Here is a 12248-nt window from a genome sequence, read left to right as displayed (position 1 = left end):
TCTGAAGTTTCTAGGGAAGAATCCTTCCTTGCTGCTTCTTAGCCTCTGGTGATCCAGACTTCCCAGCAATCCTTGGTATTCCTTGGCTTGCAGATGTATCACTTCCAACTCTGGCTCTGTCATCACATGGTGTTCTCTGTGTATATCTGTGCCTATATTCCTCTCTTCTTAAGAAGGCACTGGTCAATGGGGCATCTAGGTGGCTCAGACGGTTAAGCATCTGACTTCGGTTCAGGTCATGATTTTATGGTTCTTGGGTCAGGCCCCACACTGGGATCTGGGCTGACAGGGTAGAGCCTGCTTGGGATTCTCTCTCTCTCCCTCTCTCTCCCTGCACCAACCCCCTGCACTCTCTCTCTCTCTCTCTCTCTCTCAAAGTAAAAAAATGAACTTAAAAAAATTAAAAGAAGGCACTAGTCATTGGATTTAAGCCTACCCTAATCCAGTATGACCTTATCTTAACTTGCTTACATCTAAAAGACCTTATTTTCAAACAAGGTCACATTCACAAAGTCTGGGTAGGTGTAAGTTTTGGGGGATACTACTCAACCCCGTACCGTGTTTAAATACTTACTTTACTCTTTTTTTTTTAATTTAAGTTTTATCAACTGTAAAATGGGATGATGATATTTACCTCTTTAGGTTGTTGTGAAAACTCAACAACAGGAAATGAAATAAAAAGCATCAGTATGGTGTGTTATAAATAGAAGATTCTCAACCAATATCAGAATTCTTTCTTGTCTTCCTCAATGGCCAATAACTGTGAAGAGCCATTTTATGAATTTTTAAGTGTTTCTTTCCTTTGAATCAGAGTTGTTGGAATTGAACGATGAAATTGCCAGTGCCTAACATAAGACTTCACAAAATGTACAAAGACATTGTATAAAGAGTCTTATGCAGGATGGTCCCTAGGACACTTAGCTCCTGGCAACAGTTGTGAACAACTCTGCTGCCCTGATCCTCCTGAAGTTCTTGTCTTTTCCCTGTCCTTCAAGGGCTGAGCCTTCCCATCCCTTTCAGGATGTCCACTCAGTTTGTAGAAGCAGAACTAGCTATCCCTAAGCTTACTGTGGGTTGGTACCAAGTCCTAAAACTGTTGTTGTCTGAAAAGTCCCAGACTTGAAAAGTTCTTCATTGTCAGGACATAATTGGAAGGCCTGGAGCTTGTCCTCAGTCTATGATTCTGTTAAAAGCCATTCCATTTATATCTTTTGAGCCCCACTCTTGTGCTCTTTCCATGTTTCATATAAAGAATAATGTGGGTTGACTTGAGGTGGAGTAGATGCCAATAAAAATGGAAGAAATAAACCTTGGAATCTCAGGTATAATGATAATTTTGGTATTCAAACTATTACATCTTCCTTATCAATTTTATGTCCTGTATTTCATTTTTTTTAAAATTTTTTTTCCAACGTTTATTTATTTTTGGGACAGAGAGAGACAGAGCATGAACAGGGGAGGGGCAGAGAGAGAGGAAGACACAGAATCGGAAACAGGCTCCAGGCTCTGAGCCATCAGCCCAGAGCCCGATGCGGGGCTCGAACTCACGGACCGCGAGATCGTGACCTGGCTGAAGTCGGATGCTTAACCGACTGCGCCACCCAGGCGCCCCTGTCCTGTATTTCATTTTATGCAGAGCTATTGTATACATAAACTACACATGGCATAAGAGACTGAGAATTAAGAAAGTATAAAAAATTCCAGGTTAGAAATTATGGAACAACTGTCTGATGTGTTTGGAATTCTGAAGAAAGTTTATACATTCTAATAGTAGGAAAAACCTCGTCAGCTCTCTCCTGGCCATTCACTATTTGTTATTTTCCCAATGGGCTGAGTTTGTTGGCTCCATGCATTGCCAGGATGTCTTACAGGATTATGCTGGGTGGGAGGAATGAGATCAAAGGTAAAGTGTGCAGTAGGAGATGCTCTTGATTTCTGTTGCTGAAATGGTACAGGAGCATCTAGAAACAACACATATATTGTCTGTTATATTTTCTATATTGACCATTTTGCTCTTTTTTTTTTTTTTTGTAGAAAGGGTACTTCAAATGATTCACAGAACCAGAATTTAATGTGGAGGATGGCATATAATGGATCCTGCGGTAGTATTTGCACATGGAAGTCCAAAAACCTGAAAGGAACATTTCAGTTCAGAGTGGTAGCTGCAAATAATCTGGGATTTGGTGACTATAGTGGAATCAGTGAGAATATTATATTAGTTGGAGGTATGTTACGATGTCTGTCTATGCTCTAACTGATTACATAAAGGTTCAGAGAGAAAGATAAGTGAATTCTTAACAACAGAAATGAATTGGATGACTGTATACTTTATCATCTAGACTATGGAACTATTCATTTCATGTCATGTGATCTTCCTAAAACATCAGTGTCCTCGTGTCATTTTTCTCTTCAGTAATAATCAGCTACTTCTTAATGCCCGGCACATCAAGTCCGTGTTCCTGGATAGGCTTCCTAGGCTGTCCACAGTCTGGTCTGGCTCCAGCCTTGTGTTCCTTTTCCTGATATTCTCACCTGCTACACAACAGGCCTAAAACTATGCTTTGACTCTTCCTCAATATCTTCATCTTCCATTGTGTATCCCATTGTAGGTAGTGCTATATCATCTGTCTGGTCACAGAGCCTAGAAATCTCAATACCATATTTAATTTTCCCGCTACTCTTTCACCAAGTTCTATTTATTTACCATCTTGATTTCTGTTTAATGGGGGGTCATCTTCTTATTTCCACTTTGGCTTTCCTAATTTATCATTTCTTGTCTGTGCTCTAGGCTTAATCACACTGCTGATGGTTAATCTAGCTGAAGCACAAGCTGGATCACTTAACCCATCTCTGAAATCCCTAAAACGACTCTCCGTTCACTGCCTTCAGAGTCAAGTGGAAACTTGTGTGTGTGACATTTAAGGCCTTCCATGTTCATTGTTCTCAATATTTGCCCCTATGTTGTAGCCATACTGGTAAAAACCTTTTTATGACACTAGGTCTTTAAGCTTTTGTTTCCCTCAGCCTAGAATGTGGGTTCCCACCACCTACCATTCACCCCTTAGCTGGATTTTCCTTTCCCTTGCTTTCTGTCAATTGAAATTCTTCTCATCCTTCTCATCCTTCAAGGCCTAAATTAGATGAACCCAGAGCTGTTGCTTAACTGATGATCTTTAGGCAAGATGAATTATTGCATTTCACATACACACAGCCTATATTATTCTATATAATGTTTACATCATTCTTATTTGTATTATAATTCGTTACCTGGATAAAATCTCAGCAATTTTTTTTCTGAAAACAAAACAAAACAAAACAAAATAGTTGATATTTTACATTTTGCAGGCTACATCTGATGTCTGTGGCTGCTGTTTCTTCTTCTTCCCATTCTTTTCCTCTCCATCCCCCTCTTTTTTCCCTTTTTCCCTCTACTCCTCCCCTTCCTTCTCCTTCTCCTTCTCCTCCTTCTTCAAATAATGCTTTAAAAATGTAACAATAACTCTTAGCTAATGGGTAGTGCAAATCAGACTATGGCCAGACTTGACCCACAGGCTATGGTTTGCCAAGCTCTGCCCTACATGTCTCACCTCTCCTCAACTGAAACTACCAAGAGAAGGTACCATGTTTCCATGGTTCTATTCCTCAGTTTAACACCTATAGAATTGAATGTAATGCAAGACGGTATAGAAGAAACAATGATTCTGATTATATACTATATGACGATTGAGATTTCTTTGTTCCAAATTCATTAAAAAGATTATAGGTCTTTCCTCCGCTATTTTTAAGTAGATTGGGTGGGCACATAACAACGGTGTATTGGTAAACCAGATCTTTGGAAAACAAAACAAAACCAAAACCTTGATTTTAATTTCCTGTGGTATTAAGCACTTTTTCTGTGGGTGATTTCAAACTACCAGTGGTTTAACAAGTGGCTTGCAAAAATCTAGTAGGAGTTGGTTCAGGCATATCTGAAACTACCTAGCTTTATTCTGCAAATTTACTTTTTTTTTCATTTATTTTATTAGATGGTTTTTGGATATCAGAAAGAAGCTTTATACTTATTATTATAATTGGAATATTTCTGGTTGTTATAATCTCATTGATTTTTGGTAAGTATAATAATAAATTGATTTAAAAATATAAGTAGTAAACTATTTACTTGATCATATTTAGTTGATTTAGCACTTAGTGTATTTCCCACATGAAATAAATTCACAAATTTCACAGTTACTTTTGACTAGATTTTCATAACTACTAACTTCTGTGAATTGTTTTTTTGCTCTTGGAGTAACTATTTTATGAAAAATATATCTGCACTTATACTTCATGGTGTACTTTAGATAAAACTGATTATAAGGGCACCAACTTTTAGCTTTCTTTAAAACAGTATTTTGGATTGGCTACATGCCAAGTGCTTTGTGGCTTATAGTTTTAAATAAGTAAAAGAAAAATAACTCTGGATGCAAAAAAAAAAAAAAAAAAGTGTAGGATTAATAGGAGACCAGTGACAGTCCTTGCTGGGATAGTTTGGGTCTCTGGGCAGACAGACTGGTTTGGAAGGAATAGCTCTTCCTTTGCAGATAACCCATCTCTGACTTGTAGGGTCCACTCTAGCTTTCAGATGTCTAACTTGCTTATTTCAAATCCCTGTTCATTTATAAATGACCAGGAAAGCAGAAGAATTTGTTAGGTGGATAGAAAGGTAGCTGTTTCTCTCTACTCATTTTTATACTAATGGGCTAGTCCTAAATTTTTTTTTTTAAGATTTGGTTTAATGATGAGAAAATATAGTGACAACTCCAGAAATATTGGGGTCAAATATTGGGCCTATAGGGTTATCTTGGTGATCATATATCCTGGATCATTCCTTTTGTTTCAGCATAAACATTAATAGGACTTTCTTTCAGTGCCCCAAATATCCTGGTTTGGATTACAAGATATCATCCTATTATCACTTACTAATATTATGAGTCCCTGACATGCTGAAGCATTATAAGAAAGACACAATACTTACCAGAAAAGAATACTCAAGTACATATTTAGGAAACTTTGGCTTGTTTTTTTTTGTTTTTTGTTTTTTTTTGTTTTTTTCCTGCATAAGGGAAAGAAGGGAAAGTTTAAGGAAAAGTTACCAACGTAAAGCTAAACTTAGCGCTCAGGATAAAGAAAGCCAGGATTTTACTAACTGGTCTGAATCTTTATTCTTTCCCCACACTGATTGGAGTGGTAAGCTATCAGAGAGCACACTGAAACTTGAATTGAGATTTCTTTTCACAGATTCCACCCAGATAATATACGGAACTCCTTTAGCTCACTTGGAAAGCTAAAAATTTCAGCTGACCCTGCCAGGATCTTAACCTGTGGTTCCAGGGAGTCTAAGTATTGCACAGCTGATGCTAGTGCCACTAAGCCGGCCCCTCCAGAATTACACGTACGGCTGTAGTATATTTGGCAGTTGGCATATAGGCTTGACTGCTTGTCTGCTTTCCTACGGGGAAGGAGTATTACAGGAAGAATCTTCATCTGACCTTTGCTTGCCTACTGTACATCACCACTGTTTAAACCCATAACTTTAGTGGGTGAGCATGAGATAATTTCAGACAACCTATATTGTGCTTTCGAGACATCCCATGGATATCTGACTTTCTCAGGATTTAAAGGTCTCTATTCTATTTGGAACTTACGAATTTTGTAGTACAGTTAAGCTAATTTGGTTCTTTGCTTTTAGCAGCAGTGCATGTGGTTTGACTAGTCTGAGTGTGTGAGTGCATGAGAAAAGATTGAGTTATTAAAATAATGAGAAGTGGCAATTGTTTAAAAATCTGTGTTGGGCGGAGGGCTCTCAGCAATCGTACTTACAAATATAAAATTGAAGCAAGTATTTAAAAATAAACATCGACAGCCTTCGCTTTGGTGAGTGGTCATATCTAACATGCAACATTAGCCTCATGTTGGGAGCAGAGGGAAATAAGTTGTAAAATGCAATTGCTTATCATGGCAGCTTGCCGTTTAATGAGACATAACCTGTGTGAAACTATAAAGAGTGAGATATAAAAGGCAATAGTACAGGAAATGCACTGGACACTGACATAGAAGTGCTAACTGAGAGCTACAAGTGGTCTTGTAAATTCGTAAATGAGAGATCAGCAGAGTTGCAGAGGTCTTAGAAGGCATCGCTGAGGATGAGGATGGGGGCCTGAGCTGTGCCTTTAAAAATGAAGGGGGGGAGTGAGAGCTTTTCAGGTTTGAAAAATTGCATTGGCAAAGGTACTTAAGATCTTTCCCCCATGTGGTCCCTCAGATGGAATTTCGCTTGAACGAAACTCTAACCTGTTGGAAACAGAAGCTATTCTGGAATGAAATTCAGACTTTAACGATCATCTTACAAAACATCTTTGCTGTTTTCAACTTTTGTGCCAATGTTCTAGTATAGATGGTTGACCTTATAATTGTATTTTAATCTTCCAAAAATCACTTATCTTTATGATTATGAAAATAATATGTGCTCATTGTATGAAGAAGACAATATAAATCATCCATGATTTCACAGCTTAGGGAAGATAATTTATATTTGATGAGTTTTATTGCAATAGTTTTTCCTGTATATTTGAGTATGTGTATATGAACAACAATGGTGTAAACTCTTGTACTCTGAAAAAAAAAAAGCATGCCATTATATTGAAAGTGTTCCTCAGATCTACTCTAAGAGTATAACCTGGACATATCTGGACTCAGATATAAATTTGTTTCACTAATAATTATAATGCAAATTAGTTTTGCCTTATTTTGACTCTAGTTTAGGGGTGATTTTGAGAAATAAGTTCTGATATTAAGAGACTTCAACTTGTTTATAACAGCAATAAAAAATGCATTAAGCTTTGGTTTGCGACACAAGGTAAGAAGGGACGTGCTATAATTTATGTGTTTTTATATGTCTTTCTACCTAGATTTAATTTGTTTTTCTGCTCTGGACAAATTTTTCAATCAAATTTCTGTTATCCTATCAATGGTGTTCTTACATCTAAACGTTTCAAATGTATTGTTAACATTTATTCAGAAATAAAGCAATGTTTCATTTTGTAAATTATGTCCTTTTTTATTTTATAGTCTGGCATAGAAAATTAAAGAAGCAAGAAACTCCCACGGAAGGGCTGATAGGTCTCATACACGAAGACAAAGAGTTGGCTGAACTTCGAGGGCTGGCCGCTGGAGTAGGACTGGCTAATGCCTGCTATGCGATACAGTATGTAACCGGGGCCATCATTATGGGGCACCTAGAGAACACTGGGCAACTATAAAGAGAGTGCTCATGGATCCCAGGATTGTCCTGGTCCTGTCCAGAGTAATGCTCATTACTCTGGCATAATTATTAATAACAACCCCTTCCATTTTCAAATGTGACCTGAGATGGATGGCAAATTATGTGGTTATGCTAGTGTAAAGAAGATCATCAAAATGTCATTGTTTTCCAGTGTTTTATCACATAGTTAAAAAATAAATGAAATAAGGAAATAAATACTGTATTGAAGAGAACAGATGGTAACACGCTTGGTTCAACTGGAGGCAACTAGAAGAGAGGAACTCCAAGGGTCCCATGCCTGTGCCGTTAAGTCAATCTTAATCTGTTTTCAAACGTTGTATGGTGATTGCCTACAAAAGCTCTTTAAGATCGTTGAATTTGAACTTATGTTGCTGTCATTAGTTAAAGAAAATATTTAAATGTCTTTTTATCCAAGACACTATATTGCGGTTTATACAAGACACTATATTATGGCCTATGCTAAAAGAATTATATAGTCATAGGCCTTGAAATTTATAATTCCAGACATAAAGATGGAAGTTTAAAAGTAGACCCAGAGGCGATCTAAATTAGTGATTCAGAGGTGACTTTTCCTGGAGAAAATACTCCGCAAATCTATATTCAAGATTCTGTTTCAAAAACTCAAAGCATTTTAAATTCACACAATTTTTCCCCCTCATAATATTCCAGGTGAGAGTTGGCTTCTAAAAGTTAACCTTATGGAGAAAGAGTTGATTTTTGTGGTCATGCTAAATGTTGTTCTACATAAGAGATCAGGTGTGTGAAATAGTTAACATGAAAGTTTTTAGGCTCATAAACCCAAATATATTTATTACTAATTTGCAATAGCTTTTTACATGAATTGATAACCCAAAGAAATTAATAACTCATAACTTTAACCAAACAAACTACAGTTAAAACTCTTGAGGCAATGCACGCATATGCATGTTTCTATCAAGATAACGGTGCCTAGAAGTGAAGTGACATGCTCTGTCTGTGTTTTGGAATAGGGAAGGAATATTCTGGTTGGTGGAATAGGGAAGGAATAGAAACACAAAATTCCACATTGCTATATTACATAGAACAATGTTGCAAAGTCATGAGATTTCTCTTTCTCTTTCTCATACTCTTTATTTCTCAAACACTGACACCAACACCAACTTGTAAACCAGATGTATTTTGGGAAACCAAAAATATTGTTTTCCAGTACTCTTCCAACCCAAGAGGAGATTGAAAGTCTTCCTGCCTTCCCTCGGGAAAAACTGACTCTGCGTCTCCTGTTGGGAAGCGGGGCCTTTGGAGAAGTGTATGAAGGGACAGCAGTAGACATCTTAGGGGCTGGAAGTGGAGAAACCAAAGTAGCAGTGAAGGTAACGTGGATCTTTTAATTCCTTGACATGCTGGCTCAACATATCTACATGAATTTACCATGGATGAAACTATAATAATAAAACATGAGTGCTCTTAATTGGAAAGAGAACTGGTAGAAGGTGGAAGTCCACGCCTGACTCCAGAAATTATAATTTTTCTTCCATTTCTTACATAAGCCCTGTAATTCACTTACCTCTAAAGTTACTAATTTGCTAAGACTCAGCAGGCAGTTTTCCCCTGCAAATATACTTATAAGAGAATGGGGGTTGTAAAAGCACCTTCTCAGTGTCTTAGGTTCTATGGCAGATAGTAAACAACGATGGCTTGTTAACCATTTGGTGTCAGTTTTAACTATGCAACTCCACCATCGCGGTGCAAAAGCAGCTCCAGTCAATACGTAAACTAATGAGTGTGATTGTGTTCTGGTAAAATTTTGTTTATGAGTATTGAAATTTGAATTTCATATAATTTTCATGTGTTAAGAAATATTCTTTTTTTTTTTTTTTTTTTTTTTTTTTTACTTTTCCCACAAACATTTGAAGAAGTAACATATCAAATATACCTGAGTAAAGCTGGGAAAATACAAAATTAAAAGTTAACAATTATTTTCAGATCTCAAGCTGTACAAAAATAGGTGACAGGCTGGAATCGTTCTGTAAGCTATAGTTTGCTGACCACTGTACTATACGGTTATTCATCATGGTGTATTTAATGTAGTTTTAAGGAAGCACTGGGTATATTCTCATATTTGTGTAAAACCTTTTGATTGAGGGCTGATGAATCCTTTATGGAACTGAGCAATATCCTAATCACTGCTTTTTAGGAATTTGTTGCTTTGAGGGTGGGCTATACAACTAGAAAAGTTAGCAAAATCTTCTCCACTTCCAAATGATATCATCTAAAAGGACTTAAATTACTGTAGCCTCAACTGGTGTAGACAAGTGTTTATTTTTCTCACCTAATGAGAGGACTGCTGGCTTTGTGCAGTACTGTGTTAGGTCAGAACCAGTAAATCTGAAATTCTCTTGACTTTGTACATGTGTGTTGCCTCATGGTCCCAAGATGGTTGCCAAAGATCAGGCATCACATCTTCATTCAGGTTAAGGGAAAGGGTAAGGATAACGTTAGACGTATATGTTCAAAAAGTGAAAGTTTTCCACAAGCTTCTTTCCCCTTTTAGCAGTTTTCCCCTTATACCTCATTGACAGGAATTGAGTCGGATGACTGCCCCTATTTGCAAGGAAGGCCGGAGAATCACAAAACACAATTTTCATGATTAGCTTAGACCAATTGTTTGGGACTGGGCATCAAGCCTCTAAGAAACAAATTGGGTATTGTTAACAAGGATGCAGGGGGAAACAGATATTGAGTAGAAAACTTTGAAAAGCAAGAAACTGACCTACATACCAAATTTGCAAAAATGTCTACATTTTGGAGAGAATTTGTTTAAGTGATACTCAATCATTTATCTGTCAGATTTTCTCACGTGAACACTGGGTATAACACCGGCTAACTTTAAGTTTACAGAGCACATGCGCACGTATTACCCATGATCTATTTCCAGCTGTCAGGGTGAATATTACAAAACAAAACAAAGATGGTCTCCATTAACCCACTGAGCACAGAAATGTCTGCTATACTGATTCCTGGCTTCTTTTTATGTTGCATAGACTTTGAAGAAGGGCTCCACAGACCAGGAGAAGATTGAATTCCTGAAAGAGGCACATCTGATGAGGTATCGGGGAAGCTCTGGATTAATTTTTCCTTGGTATGAGTGGCAAGCTTTTATATCCGATTGGTAAATTTTTAACATTCAAAATGACCTGACGTAACAGATCATGCCCAAAATAAACATGGCTCAAGTTTAAACATAAATAGTCTGTAGTGATGAGTATTATACAGAAGCCAGTCTTTCAAAAGGCAGTCCTCAGGCAAAAGGTCTTCTCTTCTTTTACCTTCGATAAGAAGTGTGTTGTTCAAGTGACTTCTGAAGCTGTTTAGCTTTAAGCATGCTTATGTTCTTTGAACCGTGTGATAATGGGTCAAGTAGACGGAGGAAGGGAGAGCTCTAAGTACAACGATGTCAGGGAAAATATCCTCTGTCTTGGTAAACTTGTCTTCAAGGGTAGAGTCAGTTGCTGGTCATGAAAACTGCTCAGAGGCATCTTAAAGGGATGGCCTGAGGCAGTGGTCTATGGGATCCATGCTGTGGGTTCTAATCAGCAGGTCAGGGCTTACTGGCTTCAACGCATTGAGAAAGTTGGTTGAAGCCAACCTGCATGTCTGACTTGCTTCTCCAAAAGGAAGAGAATAACATTCCATACTTGTGATGACCCAAAAGGTAATACTTTCAAATATCTTTTGAAGAAGGATACTAGTTAAAATTACTTTCTTTTCCAAAACATGAAATAGTTCATATAAACGTTTTTTCTAAAGATCACCCTATTCTATCGGTATGCATTGGCCACTAGGGGTTGCCGTATCATCTCTCTAAGGCAGGCACACAGGACAGTACTGGGAAAAGGAGACTTCCATTTATTAGAGAACAACAACAACAACAGGAATTTTGGAGGAAACGATCAAGAATTGCTCTATTTCCCAAAGGCTCTCAGCCAGGGTGTCTGTTACTGTCACAACATCCTGTCTGTCTCTTTCCACCTTTTAGCAAATTTAACCATCCCAACATTCTGAAGCAGCTTGGAGTTTGTCTGCTGAATGAACCCCAGTACATTATCCTGGAACTGATGGAAGGAGGAGACCTTCTTACCTATTTGCGTAAAGCCCGGATGACAAAGGTAGGAAATGGGGTCCCGGTATTGGTTTTGTAATGCAAATGTTCTATAATTTCCTGCTGAATGTATTTAAATTAAATAGGCTGATTCAATCCGGGCTGATGGTAGAACCTCTGAAGACTTCTGTAGAGAGAATTCTTGTATTTCCTTCATTTGGAATAAGACAATTAGAATCCTGGGCCAACTTCTGGCATTTTCTGATTATTGATTATTTATATTATTATTTAGTATTTAATGGGAAAATAGGTACCTCACTGCCAGAATCATGTTTTCTGGAGAACAGAGATTGTGTGGAGTTGGAAAGGCACATCTTTCTCTGCATTTTATCTATATGCCTGTCTGTCCCAAATTGATATTTGCAACCCCTTATGTCTTTATTGAGAACTGTATGTCCCTACCCAGTTGGCATATATGGATTTTGTTTTAATTTTTTAATGGCTTTATTTATTTGTGAGAGAGAGAGAGAGAGAGAGAGAGAGAGAGAGAGAGAGAGATAAAGGGAATGAGCAGGGGAAGGGCAGAGAGAGAGGGAGACAGAGAATCTGAAGCAGGCTCCAGGCTCTGAGCTATCAGCACAGAGTCTTACTCAGGGCTGGAACTCATGAACTGCGAGATCATGACCTGAGCTGAAGTTGGACGCTTAACAGACTGAGCCACCCAGCTGCCCCTGTTTGGATTTTAATGGGCATCTCAAACTTATGTTGGCCAGAACTGAATTCTTGATTTCCTATCTCCTCCTTCGTACCATCCATCCAGTTCCTTGCTTTCTCTTCCATGGTCACACT

The 12248-nt window shown here is 37.8% G+C and overlaps 1 protein-coding gene across 4 annotated transcripts in view; it reads left to right on the top strand.

Moving 5' to 3' along the window:
- Positions 1-12248, top strand: part of ROS1 (ROS proto-oncogene 1, receptor tyrosine kinase) — a 124346-nt gene that overhangs the window by 80716 nt on the left and 31382 nt on the right. For all 4 annotated transcript variants that reach the window (XM_040474472.1, XM_040474473.1, XM_040474475.1 and 1 more), the window contains exons 34-39: positions 2035-2225; positions 4026-4109; positions 7108-7243; positions 8508-8670; positions 10342-10406; positions 11337-11466. In XM_040474472.1, coding sequence (XP_040330406.1) covers positions 2035-2225; positions 4026-4109; positions 7108-7243; positions 8508-8670; positions 10342-10406; positions 11337-11466 — 769 coding nt within the window. The remainder of the gene's footprint in view (positions 1-2034; positions 2226-4025; positions 4110-7107; positions 7244-8507; positions 8671-10341; positions 10407-11336; positions 11467-12248) is intronic.

This window comes from Herpailurus yagouaroundi, unplaced genomic scaffold (genome assembly GCF_014898765.1).
Source record: "Herpailurus yagouaroundi ecotype Mexico unplaced genomic scaffold, PumYag 139, whole genome shotgun sequence".
NCBI classification, from domain to species: domain Eukaryota; kingdom Metazoa; phylum Chordata; class Mammalia; order Carnivora; family Felidae; genus Herpailurus; species Herpailurus yagouaroundi.
Note: the sequence above shows the minus strand (reverse complement) of the source record. Positions and strands in the feature narration are given on the sequence as shown.